The 22,954-nt window shown below is 39.3% G+C and overlaps 1 protein-coding gene across 1 annotated transcript; it reads right to left on the bottom strand.

Moving 5' to 3' along the window:
* Nucleotides 1-10,101: 10,101 nt before the first annotated feature.
* On the bottom strand, nt 10,102-19,430 carry LOC308371767 (uncharacterized protein; the record flags this gene model as incomplete). Its single annotated transcript, XM_080846754.1, has 3 exons — nt 10,102-10,260; nt 13,450-14,422; nt 18,529-19,430. 3 exons carry the CDS (start codon nt 19,428-19,430, stop codon nt 10,102-10,104), a joined length of 2,034 nt encoding a protein of 677 aa, XP_080702880.1.
* Between the last annotated feature and the right edge of the window lie 3,524 nt (nt 19,431-22,954).

Raw genomic sequence — 22,954 nt, 5'->3', positions numbered from 1 at the left:
CACCGGGTGCCTCTCCTGTAGTACAGAAAATAACAACAACACCAGTTCCTGGAAAATACTTTAGAAATACCATATGAACAAGACACGTATTTGCATTTCTTGGACTTGGAATAATAATATACAGAGGTAGGCTTACCTTGTCAAACAAGGAAAAACTGGGCTTCTTTCTGGTAGATTAATTCAGACCGTGTGTGTGTGTGTGTGTGTGAGCGCCCTGTGGTTGGATGAAGACAACAGAACTAATGTGGGCGCTGCCATAACATTTGTATGCTTCAAGAACAGCGCCATGGGAAAATATGTCTATTGAGAATATCAAATCACCAAGTTCATTTGTTTGATACTTAGTGCTGAACATCTCAATTTCCCTTGAGAGGCAATACCAATAACGTTGTATGAATAGCATCCTCTATGACATCAACATCTAGGGTTAATATTAATTCTAGTTGATTCATGACTCATCTCCTAGATTTACTGAGCAGAAGGTAACACATTTTATGGCTTGGAGCCGCATGAAATTGCCCTAATCCATCCCATTTGTTATCTATTTCTGTAGTCTGAGACCACATTTACACATAGCCGGGTATTTACAGAAACTAATATTTCTGCCCCTCTGTTTTCAAAAATAACGTCGTACACACAAGGTCGTTTTCAAAAAAGTTTCGGTTGTCATGAACCCGCATATATATGGAATCAGATCAATGCCATAAATATTTTGTAATCTGTAATATAGATTTTGTATCTGTGAAACCATCTACACTTTCAAAACCTATCTACAGATACGGATTTAAAATACGAAATGTATCTACACTTTCAAAAACTATCTTCACTTTCAAAATCTATTTACAGATACGGATTTCAAATACGAAATGTATCTACACTTACAAAAACTATCTTCACTTTCAAAATCTATCTGCAGATATGGATTTCAGTTACGGATTTCAGTTACGCATTACGGAGACGGATACGGATTTGAAGTACGAGTTACGGATTTCTGTTACGAATTACAAAATCTTTTTGGCACTGTCTTTATTTCCTTTCTAAAGAGCCAATCAGCGCTTTTGGCAGATTTTCTAAAGCGCCAATCAACACATTGTATCCTGTACTGACTAGCCAATCAGCGGCGCTAGCTTGCTGGTAACTGGGAAAGTTGAGTGAAACGGTGTATGCAGCAGTCATGGATCAGAGACCGAGAAATGGCACAAGTAAGAAGTCCTATATTGGGAGTTGTTAATAAAGTCATTGTAAAACGCACAATCATAGTCAGTGGTTTTCACTCCACACTTCGTTACACCTGTCGTTGTATGGAAGATATTAGGATCTGCTTTGGTAGCTAACGAAAGCTACCGTTAGCATTTTCATGACCGATCTCCTATTCACATTTAATTAAGTTAACAATGAACAGTATTCATATGACCCATTATCACGATGAGAACATTTAGCAGACAGACTGCTATTGTCTTGTTCTCCAGACACATGCAAAGTGATGGTGGGGGTATACCATTAAGTGCATATGCATCCTCAACAGCTGGATAATGACCAGCCTGATTTCAAAACCACCTTGTAATGTCATTTTCGTTTCTTTTCATGGCACTTTGGGGTAGGCTATTTGTAACCCTTTTCTGAAGTCCTTGAAAACGTTTTATTGTGTATTTTGTGTGGAAGCGAGTTTTCTAGCGTCTCAGTGGAAGAGATATATGAGACCAATTTCTTAGTTACAATGCGTTCTGCAGCCAAGCGATCTCTGAATCGCCAGAGCCTAAGATTAACTAAATAGTACAGGTGTTCATCAGCCCTTTGGGCCAGACATAAGGCATGCTTGTTTAACTTCCCCCACGGTGTTCGTACACCGAATTGTATTCAAACCGTGCGGGGGAGACCCCAGATCTCTCCCTAGGCAGAGCGGTGGCAGATTTAGATTATAACTATTGAATAATGAGCGGGCCAGCAGCAGTTGCCAGCAAGCTAGCGCTGATTGGCTAGTCAGTAGAGGATACAATGTGTTGATTGGCGCTTTAGAAAATCTGGCAAAAGCGCTGATTGGCTATTTAGAAAGGCAGTAAGGACAGTGCCAAAAAGATTTTGTAATTCGTAACAGAAATCCGTATCCCTATCCGTAATGCGTAACTGAAATCCGTATCTGCAAATAGATTTTGAAAGTGAAGATAGTTTTTGAAAGTGTAAATAGTTTTTGAAAGTGTAGATACATTTCGTATTTGAAATCTGTATCTGTAAATACATTTTGAAAGTGAAGATAGGTTTTGAAAGTGTAGATGGTTTCACAGATACTAAATCTATGTTACATATACAAAATCTATATTACAGATTACAAAATATTTATGGCATTGATCTGATTCCATACATATATGCCCCCAAGAGCAATCATAACTATGCCAAATCTGTAGGTTTGCATAAGTAGGCTAATCCATTACATTGGCTATGAGTCCTAGATATTTAAGTATATCCTTTACGTTTATCTGGGCTACTACAACAGATAGACAAGATGGAATGTAAAGGGGGTGGCCAGGGGAATCTTGAGCCTCTGTGCAAGGTTGCCATCGATAAAGTTACCAGCCGCACCGGAGTCCACCCGAGCCTGGCAAGAATGCTTGTTCTCCCCCAGGAGATGGTGATGAGAATGTACACCGCTTGATCAAGAGACTCGGAAGATAGGGATGCGCCCGTCACAACCATCCCCTGGTTGGACGGACCTGGTAGCTCCAAGGGCTTTCCTCATGTGGTCTCTGGAAGTACCCCTGAACCCGACGGTGCTCCCTCATCGGATTGTCCACCCTAGTGAGGTCAACCCGTCCTTCAGGGAGTCCGAAAGGTCATGGTGAAAAGCCTAGACTAGAGCCTTCTCATTCCACCCACTCTCTGCTGCGGAACGTAATGGCATAGGCAGTGACACTTCTCTTGTCCTCTTTGAGAGAAATTAGCTGTTTTGCTACATTTGGCCCGGCAGCAGCCTGGTCGAAGATCTGCAGCATCTCTGCCCGAAAAAAACCCAAAACTGGACAGTCAACAGTTGCATATCCTGCTGGTGAGCCAAATTCTCCTGCTGGTGAACCAGGGCCGGTTTGTGTTGATCTAGGCGATACTGGGTGAGCACCATCTTCTCCATCATCTTCTCCAACCTCTCTGAAGAGGCAACATCTGCTGAAGTAAACAAGCGGTGCTGTGCTGCAAAATTAACCCTACCTGCTACAAATCGCATGACACAGTTGTTGCGTGAGAGGGCAGCCTTCACCTACCTTCCTACATGAGCCCCTGACAGCCCCTGACAGCCCCTGGGCCCCGGCTGTGTTGGTGATAGTTAAGCATGTGACTCTGGCCTTACATTTCCATCACAGTATTGTCATGCAGGCTGTTGTATTGGTGTTAAATAGTATTCCACTCTGTGCTGTAAGATGGGAGATTGTGGCCAGTTTTTTTTTTTTAAATGCAGTATTTCTCTGAAGCCTTCTCCATTTACTGCAGCTAAGTTCTCATATCTTTGACAAAGAAGTTGGTGATTTGCAGTGTTGGTGGAGTCCAACAAAAGACTTCATTACCCACAATTCCCTTATCACTCTGACTTTCTTATCTGACATTTCACAGAGACAGTATTGGCTGAAAACAAGGTGTTAAAATCGTGACGCACCTTTTCCCTTATAAGCTGCGTTAAACATACATTCTATCTCTTTGCTACACCTCTCTCTACTCTGGCGTTGGCCAGCTCACATCTCTCTACCTCCTGGCGTCGGCCAAGGAGCGTCTCAGTCCTTCCACCGTCACCTGGTGAAGGCCTACTCTCTTTGTTCTCAACGGAAGAGAACAGACAAAGACTCTAAGAACAGACAAAGACTCTAAGACTTGTCGTTAGCCAAACACTGCCCGCTAACTGAGACCAAGTAAGATTAGCAAAGCAGCTAACAATAAGACCTGCTAACTATCTCTGCAACGGGAACAACGAAGCACAAGAGACCTCGCGTTTCTGCAAACATTCCGAGCGATCAAATCCTCCGATCTAAACTGCAGTGTAATACCGACGATATCACAGCAAGGACAACTTTCTCCATCTCCGGACAGCATCATCCCTCTGCCTCCTCAGCGTCGGATACGCCAGCACAACACTTTTCCAAAGGACTGGTAAAAACATCGACTGGGCAGCTAGCTATCATTTAGCTAATCACAACCTGGCTAAGCATAGGACTGTTTACATATGCCATTGTTCATGTATTGTATCTGTTTTGTTTACCGAACATAACTGTTATATACTTTCATTGTTAGTTGGTAGTTGGCTTCGCCACACCATCTAAGGGTTAACGTTATGATTGCTTCTCATATACATCGGGACCTGCATGCGTTACTAACGATTTCCCTCTTCTAACATGGCATCTTAAATCACATACGATTACAAATACATTGGCCTTCATATAGCCACACACGCGAAGCTCACAAACTCGAACTTCCCGGTGCATACATAGGCTCGTACTCTTTCACCACACATTTATGTTCACGAACGTGCACGCGGAACTGCGGTGGTCAGACAAAGGGACACACACGCACACATATTTTCAGGCGCACTCCTAACAGCGCAACTCAGAGCATACACGCTCGCAAACACACACACACACTCTCTCCCTTACACATACATATACTTCTTCAATTAATTAGTTAGATACATTTAGCTAGATTACATATTGTCTGTTATTTCTTTATCATTGTGTAATAAATACTTTGATTTATATACGCTGGTTTATTTAATGCTACACAAGAATGGACGTTGTCAACCTCTTCTATTCAGAACTCCAATGACCTTCAACCATACTATTAATAAGGTAACTTTGTTTGTAGTTATTAAATTAATTATTAATCAGAGTTCCAAATTGATAGTATAATATATTTTATGAGACTGATATATTTAATGAGACTGATTTGTGGATTATCAACTTAATTGATCTGCCTTTGTGTTGAATGGTTGATCCCTGTCCAATCGGGTGAGATTACCAACATATTGTTGCTGTTGCAAGGACAGCACCAGTGTGTCTTGGTGGCCCTCGTTAAGACAATATCACAATTCATACACAATTGCACCCACATTCACCCGGCGCCTGCTCACTGGGTAAGATACCTACATAATCTGGTACTCCCAAATGAGAATGGTACCCATTACACCTACAGCAGACGTCTTTTCTCTGTTACAGTTGGGTGTTTTGGTGAAATCGCTAATTCTCCGCTGAAGACAGGATTTGGATGAGTGTTTGTTGCATTTCAGGATAGACTTGCATATTTTGCAAGTGACAGCAGAGGGCAGGGTTCATCTTTAGTAAAGTATATTTCCACACACTGGATGCACTGCTGCCGGTTTGCTGCAGTGATCCAACAGGCTCCCCTCCTGTTGTCTTCTCTGAGGCGTCCATGTTGCTTGAGTCAGTATGTGTTGTTATTAATCAGCATGGGAACACTAAATATTATCTAATATTTATCTGACATTTATGGTTGAATAAGGTGCTGCATTCTTATTTATTATGATTATGTTTAGTACTTGGTTTACCTGAGCTGTACGGAGGTGCACAAAGATGCCCATTTCTTGAGACAGGTGACTGCAGCACCTGCTCTGTTAGGCCTTTTAGAATGGATCTTGTGTCTCTAGTCAGGAACGTAGCCATACAGTTTTTCATACCAGCAAGCAATTTATAACTTGGAAAACACATGCACCTCCACACTGTAAAACCTAACAGTGTATTTTACTAATTATATTAAGTTAACAGCAATTAAAAACCGCAGAAAGTTGAAATGACTTAAATGGTGAACGTTTATTTAACTCGTTAGAGATTGGTTGTGAGAATAACTCAAACAAATAGAGTTTACATGTTTGTTTCATTCATGTTTGAGTAGGATGTAATTAAATGCAATGAGTGAAGTCACGGCTTCAGCCTACGCAAACGTCAGCCATGGGTCAACCAATCAAATGGCCTATTCTCCCAAAGCTTTCGACATCGAAAAATATTCCAACATGGCGGCCGTCTAGAAAAACGCTAGACTTTAAAGGTACCGGATGTAACAATTGTACCTTAAAATAACAGCTTGAAAAAAATTGTGCCGCTACAATGACTTTTAATAGGGCGATTTCCGCCTCCTTCACTGCCTTCGGGGGTCTGTACTCAAATTACTACGCTATGTAACTTTCTTGGCGATGCCCGCCGCTCGTGCGGAAGTAGTTCGACCTGCTTTCTGGCAGTGATTACGCAATGACATATAGATCCCCGGCCTCCACGCCCTTTATAATCGAAGCTTGCGTAGTCTGATCATCATTCATCACCATGTCTTTGACGTTAGCTATTGTGATCTGTCCTATGTCGATAAAACAACGAAAATGTATGTATTGTGATGTAAATCCCTGCCGATGTAATTTATGAAAGAATAGGCTGTATCTTCAGACTCATCAGTTTCAGTGTCATCCCTGTCTCACGGAGATGTGTAAAGTAAGTAGTCGTAGTAATTTACAACCATGGGAACCTAACTTGGCTAGCTTATAATAAATTACACGTTCCAATGTCATTACACTTTCTAATGTAAATTCTGAATTTGTAGCTTTTTGGTGTTACAATATTGTAATAGATCGCACGTAGGCGACTCCACATTCAAACACTTAGAAAACATTGTAGGCTCAAAACACGATCGGTATTTCTTCTAAACTAAATGTTGTCATTCTTTTGGTTGAATTAGCATTCATCTCCGATATCACAATGAATAAAACTATGCAGTCACTCACTGACTCCACTCACCGGTATACAAGTGAATGCAGCGCGACTTCGAACATGCACCTATCGTTAATGTGTTTTTACGACACTGGAGTAAACGTTAATACTAGTAAAAACCTTTAGGGGGAGCTCCAAGGGAATCCTGCATATTATGCCTTTAACGTCTGTCGTTCGTTATTTTAAGTCTAGATTTTATTTATGAGACGAGAAAGTACTATTGTTTAGTCAATACATCCAGTTAGTAATACAAAAAAATTCGCAGGAGGTGAGTTGTAAGATGTGTGTCACAGCTCAGTGGATAGCCAGCATGTTGGCGTAGCAATTGGTTGTTCAACTGTCAATCTTAAACATTTTGCTCAATGGACTGCCCTGATTGGAGCCTAGTCTTTCGGCGAAGAAGAGACCCTCCCTACCTCTGCAACTCAACGGACATACTCGTGGAAGCCAGAGAGACTTTCCTGCAAAGGTGAGCTTCACAATTATGTCCCTTTCTCGCAGCAAAAAACCCCCCAAAAAACAAACTTCCATTCTGTTCTTAACATAAGCAACCCTGTCATTTCTGACTAGTGGAGGTAGTTGCATACTTGTGTATTTAGTCCAGCTAATTATTGATTCAACACGTGTTGCTAACAACCAAAGGCTAGCTCGCTACCAACTAGTGCTTGAGGTAGCAGCTACTGGCAATATAGACTATCGTATTCTCACGTTTCAAAATGAATTGTGGGCATATTTTATTCCACAGAAAGTTAGTCTCAATAATAATGTAATAAGTGGAAATGTAAAGTATATGAGTTTTCTACTGTACTACTTATGTGTATTTAGTCCAGCTAATTATTGATTCAACACTAGGGATGCAAATGATTAATCGACTTTAGATTAATTGTCGATTAAGAGGTTGCTCGATCAAAATGTATTAATCACGATTAATCGCTAGAGGGCGCTAGCGCGAGAGACCGGTTGAAAACAAAATGAAGCGAGCGAAAAGAAGTGCGGTGTGGGACCACTTCAACATTGTTAATTCAGGCAAAGAAGTCAAATGTTCTCTGTTTAATGCGGTATTGAAATACAATAGTTCCACTAGCTCACTCAGTTATCATTTGAACACCGTGCATGCTGCTGTCCTGCATGGCACCACCAGTTCACCTGATCAACCTAAAATCACAACTACACTGTATTATACCTTCTCTCGCTTACTGCCGCTTGGTTAGCTATTAGTTCGTTAGCGGGCTAGCTCACTGAGACTTCATAGAGTTAGCTACCTAGCTCGTTAGCGGGCTAGCTCACCTTGCTATGAATATGAATATCTCTGTCTACTCCCGTGCTAACGTGTGCCCGCGAGTTTGGCTCATGAGAGTAAGTAAGTAAGAGTTGAGTTGGCTATTTAGCTTGATAGCGGACTAGCTCACTCAGGCTTAATGATATTATATACCTAGCTCGTTAGCGGGCTAGCTTACCTTTGCCTGATGGCTTGCCATTAAGAATGTAACTACTCTATCCCTCACTACCGTGAGCGCGAGTTAAACTTCAGAGAGTTGTGTTGGCTAGTTAGCTTGTAATAGCCTAGATGCAGTTTCTTCATAATCTATAGGCTCAATAATATTCTGTTTGGCTCTCTATTTAATTTCTTCTATTCTTTTTTTTTTATGTCTGTTTCAAATGCAAGAACTGAGCCAGTCCATCATTTATTTCTTTGTTTTAAATTAAAGAATGTATTTTGTTATACCATAAAAAAAACTTTTCTGCTTTCTTTTCCTAATGCATAATTACTTGAGGAATGTATAATAGAATAGAATAGAATAGAATTATCAGAATGTAATGTAATATAATAACTCAACTATTTAGCTGATATTTGTAAAGGCCCTATTGAAACACTGAAACTCAGGTGAAAAACGCCGCTTATCAATTAATCGAAAGTCGGTCGATAAGATTATCAACTAATGATTAATGAATTAATCGATAATTTGCATCCCTATTCAACACGTGTTCCTATCAACCAAAGGCTAGCTCGCTACCAACTAGTGCTTGAGGTAGCAGCTACTGGCAATATAGAGTTGATATCACTATCATATTCTCACGTTTCAAAATTATTTGTGGGCATATTTTATTCCACAGAAAGTTAGTCCCACTAATAATTTAATAATTGGAAATGTAAAGTATGTGAGTTTTCTACTGTACTTATGTGTATTTAGTCCAGCTAATTATTAATTATTGTGTCAACACGTGTTGCTAACAACTAACCGCTAGCTCACCACCAACACGTAAGTGAAAAGCTGAAATTGTATTCTAATTTGTGTGAATTTGTGTTGCTTTTACACAGCTGTACAAAGAATTTCACCGCATCACCAACCAGAACCTACCATTCTCATTTTTTGCGGCATTGGATAGACACACACCACAGCTTCTACACCTGTTCAAGCAGAAGCGGTCTGGCAGTTTTGGCAACAAAATGGCTGATCTCATGTCTGACTACAGTAGGCAGGTAAACATCATACATCATACTGTATGTATCAATACCTCTAATACAGAAATGTTTTAACCCATTGCCCCGTGATGGAGGATACAGAGTGCTGTCAGTAGGAAAAATTATGAGAAAATTTGGCACAACATTAACTAAGTATCATAATGGCAGCTAAAGCCACCCTATGGGGTAGCCAACCTCAACTTTCACTTTCACTGCCCTTATAGGTTCGCTTTAGTTACCGTGCTGATATTCAGTCAATGTTGTGCCAAATGTTCTTGTTATTTTTCCCATACTGACGGCACTCTGTGTCCTCAATCAACAGGGCTATGGGTTAAAAACTACCCACATTTTTCATTAATTGTACTAGGAACATTTATGCATTAAACTACGTTGTCCATGGACATCTGCATTTAATGGTCTTTCCCTTCATGGAATAATTTTCTTTTGTAATTTTTCATTTGTCCAATATATGTCCAACAGGATAAGAATGACATTCAGGCTGCAAGAACAACAGTCCTATTTGGTTTGCCGCTCTACCTGAAAGAAGATTCTTCCCAGATATTCAGAAGTTGCAAGGTTTGACCTATATCCTTCACCTCTGATTAACAAAGGCCTTGCTATCCTCTTATCAGTCTCTCACCTGTACTTTCTCCCACAGCCACATAACACTCCCACACATACAGTATTTCATAAATTCATACACACATAAACACTTATACAGACACTTCCTCCTCTCACACAAATTAATTCTCTGTCATACACGGATTCACATTTATTAGATATTTCTTTTTACATGCCAATGTATTACAGTTTATTTAATAACTCCTGGTAATCATGTACAATATCGGTTTATAACATTTTCAGGAAGAAGACTTTGATGACAGCCAAAGAGGATCAGTTGCGCTGTTGGCAGTCACAGACGAGGATACACCAGCTCTGGTTCCTTTCCACACTCAACAGGTTGCGATTATCCTTGAGGATAAGGTTGTTCAAACCCATAGGTCTTGGACTGATGCCCTTGTCAATTTGTTTGCCCTTATCTATGCTCTCCATCTGCAGTACCCAGCAAATTTAAAGGGATACTAGAACTAATTAGAACTCAGTGATTAGACGTCAGCTGTCTGTTGAATGAGTGTTTTGGAGCAACTCCCTCAAGCTCTTCTTTATACAGGTCTGCTTTACCTGCATTCAAAATCAGAGTTTGAGGTCAAAAACTGGTTTGGCCTCTCAGCACTAATCTAGGCTTGCCTCATCTGTCCTCAATTTCTAGCTTTACACTTGGAGCTAAATTTAGAATCACCGTAGAATACAGTTTTGCAGCTTCTTAATGTTACCTTAATGCAATGTTAGAGTGCTTTGTTTAGCATGCAAATTACCTGTGGCTGCAGTAGTTCATTACGTGTTCAAGGTATGAACCTTACTTTATAAATAACCTTATAACCTTACTTTACAAAATGTTTATCATTTTATATTACAGTTGGACGTGAGATGAAGAACATGTATTTGCATATTTATGTGTGACGTATGTGTACGTTAAAGAGAGGTTCATTCCTTATTGCTAAAACATACTATTTTATCTCATTGCAAATTTCCAGGATCTATTTTTAAATGGGCCATGCATTCATAATTAAGGCAGCACTGTATATGTGACTGGTTTACGACAATTAGAGTTAACTTTAATGTAAACTTAAATTTAAATGTAAAATGAAATGTCAATGTGTTTTATGTTGATGTATGGCCTTTTCAAAATAAATGGATTTTATTGACCTCTGTCTACTTGTAAATATTTGTAATGAGTTACAGTAAATTAAATAGTGTAAGGCAATCAGTTTTCTCAAATGGATTGAGTAGTAAATTCACTGTATTAAGACTAGTCACTACTCAAATAGAAAAGTAGTGTTCACATACTTAATTTATGTTGATATGAAGTAATTCTTACTTGTCAATAAAACTTAAAAGAAATGAGTAGTAATAAGTATTTCACTTAAGTTGAAGATTGGTGAATGTAGCAAGTTTAGTTAACTTGACTCCTTTAAGTTAGCACAACACAAAATACATGTAATGACAACTCAGTTAAATTAGTTATCTACACTTACATTAAATGAGTTACCAAACTCAAATGAATTAAGGCAATCGGTTTACAAAGATCATTTGAGTTAAGTTAACTTCCCAGGTTTTACAGTGCATATTGCACAGTAGGAACGATTCATTACTGGATTAATTGTCATACTGCCAGGATCTATAAAACATGAACAAAGCAGGAATGCACTCGGCTGTTCATCGATCAAAATACGTCAACCAAGGGTCAACCTTAGATTGCACTTTTAATTGTCCAAAACCCAGTGTGCAGTGTTTGGTGATCTGTTTAAAGATTGTTAATGAAATTGATTGAATTAAATGGATGCCTTTACTCTGTAGAGCTAAATAATATTTTTATGATAATTATTTTATATATACGTGTGTATATATAATTGTATTCAGAGAACTTTGCTTTTCTCTGATTCTAAGTGGAGTAGCTTGAATATTCTGTCACATTCTTAGTGAGGTGGCCTCCTTCCCATCTGATTACCTCTGTTGTACACTTGTCTGCTCGTCACAGAAGGGTCATACTCGTGTAAGAAGGACTGGATCACCAATTGTGCTAATGTTTGTTAGGCACAATAACACAGAAATGCACTGTGTGGTCAAAACAGCTTGTGGGGAATGCTAGAGAACATGAGCAGTGTTGAGCGGTAAAATGTCAATGGAAAGCAGGGCGTGAGATGCAACCTGACACCACAAAATCTGACAAGACCTTTTCATCGTTCAGTATCTCATTCCACACATTCAATGAGCCATTCTGATGGCGTGTCAAATCAATGCTCACTACACATATTTACTAATAGCCAATTCTGATAATATATGTTTATGTATTTGTTTTCTTGGCCTTTGACTTATTATGGAACACTCTATTAACCTGACTCCAAAATAGGTTGACTCTAGGTAAAAGCAGAGGATCCAAAAGCTCTATAAATGCTTGTGCTCTGGTGAGGACACACCAGCTTTGCTGTGGGAGTTTGGGGAGAGCTCAGAAAACAGCCCAAACCTCAGTTTCTACAATAACACAGTCAACTATCCAAATGTGCGAGTTCCACAGCAAAGCCAGTCTCTGTAGAGAAAGCTTGCGTGGCCTTGCAGAAAGGCATGAATTAATACTCCAGGAACACTTGTAAACATAAATATTTATGTCTTGTCGCTTGGCTCTTAACTTGACAGAATTGACAGAAAACAGTTTATCAATATAAGATTATACAATAGTAGAAAGATAGAGCCTCGTCTGCCAAAGAGGTCAATATATTGCACTACAGGGTTGTTCATGTTTGACATGTTATCATGAGATAATATTTCAAGCAGAAAGGCAAATTAGTTCTTAATATCACCCAAGACCATCTTCTATACCTCACTGTACACAGCTCTCTAACAATTGTTCACTCCCATGTCACACAGTAGAATAGGGACAGCCAGTCCTGTGTGGGAACAGTTGCATACCTCTGTCACAGTGTATGAGAGGATGCACACTGTTTTCATCCTGGCAATGAGTGATGCTGAGGATTTGTTTTGACAGTTATAATCTAACTGTAATCTGTGTCCATATATATTCATTCAGAGAGAAATAGACCAATTTGAAACCCAGTCAGTTTCAAACCCCCGAACCAAAGTTATGCATTCGTGTAGCTATTTGAAGAGTTCCAAATAGGAGCTACGAAATATGACACATAATGATTTGCATGTACACACAACAAGCTGTAATAATACATATAATAAGTCACACGTATATAATATTTCAGTTTTGTCATTGTCAGTGAGACAATGGACAAAACCAGAAAGACATGAAATTGATACGTATTTTCTATTTTCATGACAAAAATATACAAATCACAAGTAGCTTATATTTCATGTACCTTAAATAAATCATCATGCTCAGTTTTCAAACAAAGATTATCAAATACATTACAGTAACAAGGCTGTTACAAAGAAGTTACATAGATTACATCTGGATGTTTTGCCCTTTATTTGCATGTGATGACTTTATTTAGTCACTTATACCCTCACTTAAATGGTGGGTTCATCAGCCATCACGGTGATAAATACTGTTTTTCTGTACAGCTTAGGTTCCCCCGCACAATCTAAAGTACCATCTGTGTGTTTTAACACCTGACAGGTTCACCCCACTTTAACATTTGTTTTCATGGAGGGCCTGACTTTTTTTGTCCTGCGTGGCAGGTAGTATAGCCAGTACTTGCGAAACTTCTCATCCCTGAAGCCGTAAATCATGGGACTGAGGAAGCGTGGGATGATGTAGACCAGCAGGAAGTTGATGTAGCGGATCTCCAGATGGTACATGGGGAAGAGTCTGATAAGAGGGGCCTGCATGGAGGGAACTACAAATGCCAGCATGCACAGCAGCAGCTGAACGCCATGCAACAGCACTGTGTTCCGTGCCTTTTTAACAGATATGTAGTTGGTGGAGGCAGCCTGGGCAGTCAGCATGATCTTAAAGTAGGTAAAGACCAGTGTGAGGAAAACAAAGGAGAAATAGGTGGTGTCCACAATGGCGTTTTTCACATATATTGAGTAGCCACCAAACAGAATGGACTGGTCGCAGAAGATGGAGGTGTAGAAGAAGGCGATCGGCTCTTGGGCCAGCGTTATGAAGAGGTCTGTGAAGGGCACGGCGGCCGACAGAGCTAAAATGGCCAACATAAGCCAGACAGTGCGTCTCAGGGTGCAGATGTGTCCGTAGTGCATCGGGAAACAAATGGAGATGTAGCGCTCGATGGCCATCCCGGCCAGGATGAGCGGCGTGGCACGCGTGGTGGTCACGGCGGTGATGATGAGCACGCTGCACACAGAGGCGTGGATGCGCGAGAAGGCGTAGCTCACCACGTAGAGCGCCGTCACCAGAGTCAGCTGCACCGCGTCATTGATCACCATGTAAATGAACATGATGTAGCGCGGGTCCTCGTAGAAGAAGTGGTGGCGCAGGAAGGTGGCCACCATGCTGCCGTTGAAGATACTCAGGGCCAGCCACACCAGCATGGACACAATGTTTTTAGTCAACCCCGCGGTGAAGCTGTCTTTGGGGTAGAAGTTCTGGGTGGGAGCGGTTAAATTAGCAGACAGGGAGCCCAAGGTGGAATTCATGTTTGCACAGGAGGCTTCCAGGTTAAGCTTCCTTAAAGGCGGTAATTGTGAGAGTTTTCATTCAGCAGAATTATACACATGGAACATATACACGTATCATGCGTGTGTGCCGGTGAAAATTAATAACATTTCATCAATTGACACAGAAGTATGTTTGAATAAATCAAGTTATAATTGTTCAGTCTAGTTGTCCATGATGTCACATAGTTTTGCTATTTAAGACTTTCAAAACAACTTTCCCTTGGATGATGGCATTGCAAATACATGAGTTATAACAACATACTTTTCATGATTCTCTTTAACTACAGATAAGTAGATTTTTTTGTATAAATTGCGGAAAACAAAGCAGTATACATGCGTAGCACTGGTTGAGACATTACATGAATGACATAGCCCTGCTTACCTCAGCCAGTGAACCCTGACTGGGCTTCAGGAGTTGCTACCTACTCTTTTAAAGGTTGTGTGACTGAGATCAACAGGTGCCCTGAGACCTGAACTCTCAAACCAAAACATCAGTTAGGTCTCAGCTGAATTGGTTGTATACCATTAAGGAACTTCTTCAGTGCGTTTATGTTTCTATTCAGTAATGTAGTTCTTATCAAGACACAAACCACATAAAGCTGTTTATCTACAACTATATACAACTAGATTATATATGTACAGTTTATAGCAGTGGTTCTTAACCTTATTAGAGGTACTGAAACCTGCAAGCTTCATCAGTGCGTTCACCGAACCCTTTGTAATTGAAAAAAATTCTTTAAAACATAGGTATATATTTTACTAGTGCACAAAATTAACCATGCATCAGTTGCACACAAAATCACTGTGTTCAAAAAACAAAACCAACAAAACATGAATTTCACACAAAAACATAACTCAATGAATATCAACTGCAAATCAATGTGACTTTTGCTGTTGCCTTTCAGATACAAGTCCAGAAATGCACATTTTTATTAAGCAACAAAATATTTGTAATCTATCACGGCGGAGAAATATTGTGTGTTGCCAAATTGTCGGCAGCCAATTTTTCAACTGCCGACAAAAACGGCCCAACATTGATAGTGTGAACCGGGCTATAGCCTACTGTGTGTGTTTTGACCCCTGCCGACCCCCTGAAAGTGACTCAACGAACCCAGGTTAAGAACCACTGGTTTATAGTAATAATTATTCAATATCAATAGGATGTAGAAGGCCAGAAGCATGCTCAGATGCTCAGCATACATTATTAGAATTAGCCTATATGTTCTGTGTGAGTCTTAATTGCAAATTCAGAATGCAACCTAGCTAATACAGAGAGATGAGCTGTCTCTATCTCTATTGCTAGAAGCCGGTTGGGAGTGGGTCCACCAGATGGCGATGTGGAGCAGTGCACGACAGGATCAATAATTCCATTTCCAGTGTAACCACGACTAATGTGTTTTTCTTCATAACATTTTTTTTTGCATATTTATGACATATGACAACAGAAGCGCTGTCCGATACATTCCAAATATTTCTGTACCCATTGAGTAAACTCAAGTCACACTTCCTTTGGTGAGCATGGTACAGGCCCCTAAGCACTTGTTTAATACTCTTTCAATAATGAGCTGTCTGGCACAATGAGTTTAGTACTTTGACATTAGTGCAAAAATTAGAGATCAGCCGTTTGGTACTACACCAGCCAGCGGATTTCAACATCATTAAGTATGGAAAGGACACAAACCTAGAGTGGTTCCTTCAATCTCGAGTGGTTCAAGAGAAAAACACTGCTAGTGTCACTGCTAAAAATAATTAACACTACACTAATGACCACTGCTAAATCAGAGAGAAACTTTTCAACATTGATATTTACATGCAATACCATGGGGAGATGAAATGCACTTGCTATGCTATCATTTAAAAAATAATTAATTCATGGATTGGTGGACTTTGACAGAGAAGTTATTGACATGTTTACCTAGGTGAAAGATCGTAATGCATCTTTTCCTTTCAAGCAGTGAACTTCTCTGGTGAGTCTACAAGGCGTGTTACATAGGATGTGGGTGGCTCTGAAATGTTGCTTTGGATGTGTTATTACCGTTACAGACCGCAATGATTGTATACTGCTTGAAAACTCCTGTGCAATGTTACATTAAAGAGGACCTATTATGCTCTTCCAGTACTTTACTTTCCGTACTGTCACATATACGTACATTATTGCCACCACTGAAATGTTTTTCTGTCCCTAAATCCCACCACGCTGGTATCAAGTGTGGTGCCCTGGTATCATGTAAAATGTATTTAACATTTATGTAACGTTTACTTATTTCCTATCTGTGTCTTATAAACCCCCCTCCCCCCCTTTTTCTTTCCTTCCTACTGTGAGGCGCATTGTGTTACCTTCGTGTATGAAATGCGGCGTACAAATAAAGTTTGGTCTGAATGGCCTGAAATGTCTCATTGGAATTCCAGACGCCATCTCGTAACACAATCCTTATTGCCCGCCTAGCTGAATAATCAGAGCACGCTGGGCTTATACGCTGGAGCTCTAACAGGGTGTTTCACACAGAGGGTGAATAGAGATGTACAGTATGAGAAAAAGCTTGTGGAAAACTGAAGTACGTAAATCTATTCTAGTAGACCCCAAAAATAAAATGATGAACATTGAAAATGAGCATAATAGGTCCTCTTTAATGTGTGCATTTGTGATTAAATTGATGAGCTGTGTTTGTGTTTGGAGGTTTGTGTGTAGTTTCATTGATGAGTGGGAGTTGTCTGCAAGTGTTCTGTGCCAGATACGCCACTGTGTGCGATCAATACTCTTCTTTTGGACTGAGGCTGGAACTGTTTTATCATTGAACTCTGAGTATATGCTTATTTTGAAGTTGACCTTGATGTTTTGGGTTTATTGATTAATAAATCAATAATGATCTTTTCGGTAACGGGCAACAGGTTTTTTCCCCTGCTAAAGTAATAAGGCTATCAGTCCCTACTAACCTCTTTACTTTTCCATTATATTTTACATAAATAATGTCCTCAATATCTCATGTAGCTTGCTTTTGAGCAGCTTTATAAGGCCCACACGTTAAATAATGTGAAGTCCACGGCAATGATTACACTTTGGGGGTTTCAACTGTGCTGGGATTTTATCAATTCAACATGACATGATTAATCATTTCACAATGGCAAATTTAACAGTTTAAATATTTGTGGAACATGCAATGAGGCCTGTTGGACTTGAATCACCAATACACCAATAGTACAAACAGTGTGTTAACCTTAGCACTCTACCTATTTGACTCTAGCCAGCCATTCATTTCACATGTAGTTCACTAGTGTGTAAATAGGGAAACAAACCATAAGCTGTAAATAATGTCAGCCAATCAGAGCTTCAGGAACATGGAAGGAAAGGGTTTAATTTGAGGGGATCTTGAGCACAAACATCAACAACCTATCAATGAATTTTATATATCAAGATCAGTCGCGCTGCATAAATCCTGGATATACTTGTTATAAATGCACAACAAGTGTTTCAAATGCACAAACATACTTTGTAACACCTGTTTGTGATATTGGTAATACACTGTTAGATAGGTTTCTTCCTATGCATCTTCCTATGTATATATGTATGTATCTTTCTAATGTATGTTAAAACATCAGTTTATACAACTTTATACAACTACAAAACTTTACTTTATACAACTACAAAAATATGCATATATTTAGATCAGAAAATTATCTTACTACAAAATATGGAATGATGGAAATAAATACAAATTACAAATAATAAGGGAAAGGAAGAATAATCTTAATATACTTAGACAATTTCATAAGCAGTAACATTAACATTGTGTTATCTTTGTTTACATTTCTCATAGGTTAACATTTGAGCATTTTCCACAAAATATGTCATTTGATAATGAATATAATATGCTGCAAATGCAGACTGCACATATCTCAGTTTGGCTGGATCTTTTGATGATGGCAGATACACAGACACACACAAAAAGACTATTTTAAGTCTTCACCGTTACAATCAATCACAAATATCGAATTTCTTACTCCAAATAATAATATTGATTATAAATGTAACCAATCTCACTCGCACAAAATATAAATAAGAAAAGCTTCTATGCCATTTTGTCTTCCTCTCCCTCATGCTGAACTTCCGAAATGCACTGCTTGCACACAAAGTACCTTTTCAAATACTTCCGGAACTTTTTGTCTCTGACCCCATATATGATGGGGCTCAGAAAGCGTGGGAAAATGTAGACAATCAGGTAGTTGGCGTAGCGGATCTCCAGGATCTTGCTGGGGAAGATCCTCACCATGAGCTGGTCCACACTGGGTGAGATGTAGGACAGCATGCACATGAGCAGCTGGGCGCCGTGCAGAAGGATGGTGTTGCGGGCGCGCTGTGCAGACTTGATGTCGGAGGACATCGCCCGCGCCGCAAATAGAACACGTAGGTAAGTGTAGACTAGTGTGAAGAAGACCAGCGAGAAGTAGAGTGCGTCGAAAGCCTGCCGCTTGTACAGCAGCACGGGGTCCTTGAAAATGTTCGGCCGGATACAGAACACGGCGGTGTGGAAGAAGCTCATGGGCTCCGTCGCCAGGGTGACGAAGAGGTCGGTGATGGCGGGGACCACGCAGACCAGCCAGATGAGGCCGATGAGGACGTAGGTGCGGTGGACAGTGCAGATCTGTGCGTGGCGCAGAGGGTCGCAGATGGCGATGTAGCGCTCGATGGCCATGCCGGCCAGGTTGACGGGCGTGTTGCGGGTGGTGAATACAGCCACCAGGATGAAGAAGCAGCAGAATGAGACGTTGATGGTGTAGAAGATGTAGCTCAGCACAAACAGGGTGATGGTGACCGTGAGCTGGACGGCGTCGTTGATGACCATGTGGATGAACAGGATATAGCGCGGGTCCTCGTAGAACACCTGGTTCCTCAGGAAGGTGGCCACCAGGCTGCCATTGATGTAGTTGAGGATAATCAACAGGAGCACCACAATGAAGTTTTTCACAAAGGCTGTTGTGAATGTGTCTCTCACAAGAAATTGTGGTGTAGTGGAGTTCATTATTGTCACTATCAGAGAAAGCAGAGTAAACAAAAGTGCAAGACATGTTTTGCCAGTTAAAGTAGAAACATTTTTGTGATACAAATAAGCAGAACAAAGCATGAATTCCGGACTTAAGGTTGCACACACGTTGTTCAAATATCAACATGTTCCCATTTCTACACCCAAGTCTGATAGTGTTTACTTTACTGTTGATACATAAACTTTAAGATATTCATACAGCTGAACAAACAGTTTAAACAGATTAAATGTACAATGTCTTTCAAGGATTCATCCAAAACACATACATATCCCTATAACATTTTGAACCATTTAAAATGGAACTTCAAGATATAATTATCATCAATTTAAATAAATTACCATGGCAGAAAACATATTTCTATTTTGTATGTCTTAAAGTAACTGACACTGATATGATTTATATGCATTGCAGGGGTCATCTGATATAATATGTACATTACACACAGATACAACTGACATGTATATTAGACAGTGATACATATGATTGAATCACATAGGTTGCACCAAAGTGTATGTGTGTATTATTGTGTTCAGTTCAAAACACACAAACTCACCTCAGGTCAGCTGGCTCACAACAGAATGAGGAAGAGGCTGTGTGCCTTTAAAATGTTTTGCCACCTACTAAATTTAGTCAGCAAACAGCTACATGGGGCTGAAAAACATGATATCCCAAGAGAAAAAAAAACACTTGCTATTAATACATTGTCATTTAGCCACACAATCCAGCTAGTACACATAATATGGGCACATAAAATCAGGAAATGCAGTTTACATAATATGTGTTTGATATGGTTGATTTGACTTACATAAATGCTTAACAGCCTTTACCTTTCCGTCATTAGAATACAGCAGCAGTATTCAATTATTGTTGGTTCTAAAGCAAACATCCAGGTCTTGATGATGAATTCATAATCTTGTATCTGTCACTATGTGTAAACTATATGGCTGTATAACATTACCGATATAGAATTAATTAATGAAATGAAATGCAGCTTCATACTGCAGCGATCTCACAAAGTCAGGCATGTCTTTGGCTTTCTTGCCATTTATTAAACACAACACAAGCATTTAGATACTGATACAGAATGGCAACTGGAGTGGGCCTACATACCCAGACACATCAGACTGACTTGGGGTGGTCAAAGATGCTTAAATCTAGACGGGGGGGGGGGGGGGGGGGGGGGGGCATACAAGCCACCGTATATGGGCTTGTATGCAAAAAATAAGCTATTACAAATGGCAATTAAAACAAAACCAGCAAACCTATCAATTATCTGAGTACAAACACACTGCAAAGCATTAGGATGGACCTTTTGGCACTGCAATTAAATCAATATTGTTAAAATCGTGGCAGTTGAAATGCTAAAAGTATCTATACCCCCCCCACACACACACACACACACAATTTTACAGATAACCTATTTGCTATGGAAGTGCAAATAAATAGCATAGAGCTTTTATAAAATACAAGTGTTTACTAACTTCATATTTTCCTTTGAAAACAAACCAGTGATGCGGCCACAGATGTTGTAGGATATGTCCTTCCTACTGTGAGGCGCATTGTGTTACCTTCGTGTATGAAATGCGCCGTACAAATAAAGTTTGGTCTGAATGGCCTGAAATGTCTCATTGGAATTCCAGACGCCATCTCGTAACACAATCCTTATTGCCCGCCTAGCTGAATAATCAGAGCACGCTGGGCTTATACGCAGGAGCTCTAACAGGGTGTTTCACACAGAGGGTGAATAGAGATGTACAGTATGAGAAAAAGCTTATGGAAAACTGAAGTACGTAAATCTATTCTAGTAGACCCCAAAAATAAAATTATGAACATTGAAAATGAGCATAATAGGTCCTCTTTAATGTGTGCATTTGTGATTAAATTGATGAGCTGTGTTTGTGTTTGGAGGTTTGTGTGTAGTTTCATTGATGAGTGGGAGTTGTCTGCAAGTGTTCTGTGCCAGATACGCCACTGTGTGCGATCAATACTCTTCTTTTGGACTGAGGCTGGAACTGTTTTATCATTGAACTCTGAGTATATGGTTATTTTGAAGTTGACCTTGATGTTTTGGGTTTATTGATTAATAAATCAATAATGATCTTTTCGGTAACGGGCAACGGGTTTTTTCCCCTGCTAAAGTAATAAGGCTATCAGTCCCTACTAACCTCTTTACTTTTCCATTATATTTTACATAAATAATGTCCTCAATATCTCATGTAGCTTGCTTTTGAGCAGCTTTATAAGGCCCACACGTTAAATAATGTGAAGTCCACGGCAATGATTACACTTTGGGGGTTTCAACTGTGCTGGGATTTTATCAATTCAACATGACATGATTAATCATTTCACAATGGCAAATTTAACAGTTTAAATATTTGTGGAACATGTAATGAGGCCTGTTGGACTTGAATCACCAATACACCAATAGTACAAACAGTGTGTTAACCTTAGCACTCTACCTATTTGACTCTAGCCAGCCATTCATTTCACATGTAGTTCACTAGTGTGTAAATAGGAATACAAACCATAAGCTGTAAATAATGTCAGCCAATCAGAGCTTCAGGAACATGGAAGGAAAGGGTTTAATTTGAGGGGATCTTGAGCACAAACATCAACAACCTATCAATGAATTTTATATTGAATCAGGGACTCTACCTGTGAGTGGATTCTATACACAAAATGTATTCTTTTTTGATGTGTAGTATTTCAAGATCAGTCGCGCTGCATAAATCCTTATGAGCAACTTCCAACATTTTGGGAAAAATGATCCAATGTTGCTCCTGTAGTCAGTAACGTAATTGCGGGATAATATTTTGCAGAGACTGGTTGTGAAAACATTTTTATTTGTATGTGTTTATTTTTTAATGGATAAACTTGTTATAAATGCACAACAAGTGTTTCAAATGCACAAACATACTTTGTAACACCTGTTTGTGATATTGGTAATACACTGTTAGATAGGTTTCTTCCTATGCATCTTCCTATGTATACAGTATATGTATGTATCTTTCTAATGTATGTTAAAACATCAGTTTATACAACTTTATACAACTACAAAACTTTACTTTATACAACTACAAAAATATGCATATATTTAGATCAGAAAATTATCTTACTACAAAATATGGAATGATGGAAATAAATACAAATTACAAATAATAAGGGAAAGGAAGAATAATCTTAATATACTTAGACAATTTCATAAGCAGTAACATTAACATTGTGTTATCTTTGTTTACATTTCTCATAGGTTAACATTTGAGCATTTTCCACAAAATATGTCATTTGATAATAAATATAATATGCTGCAAATGCAGACTGCACATATCTCAGTTTGGCTGGATCTTTTGATGATGGCAGATACACAGACACACACAAAAAGACTATTTAAAGTCTTCACCGTTACAATGAATCACAAATATCGAATTTCTTACTCCAAATAATAATATTGATTATAAATGTAACCAATCTCACTCGCACAAAATATAAAAAAGAAAAGCTT

Source organism: Sprattus sprattus (genome assembly GCF_963457725.1).
Source record: "Sprattus sprattus genome assembly, chromosome: 10".
NCBI lineage: Eukaryota > Metazoa > Chordata > Actinopteri > Clupeiformes > Clupeidae > Sprattus > Sprattus sprattus.
This window is presented reverse-complemented; position numbering and strand designations above follow the sequence as displayed.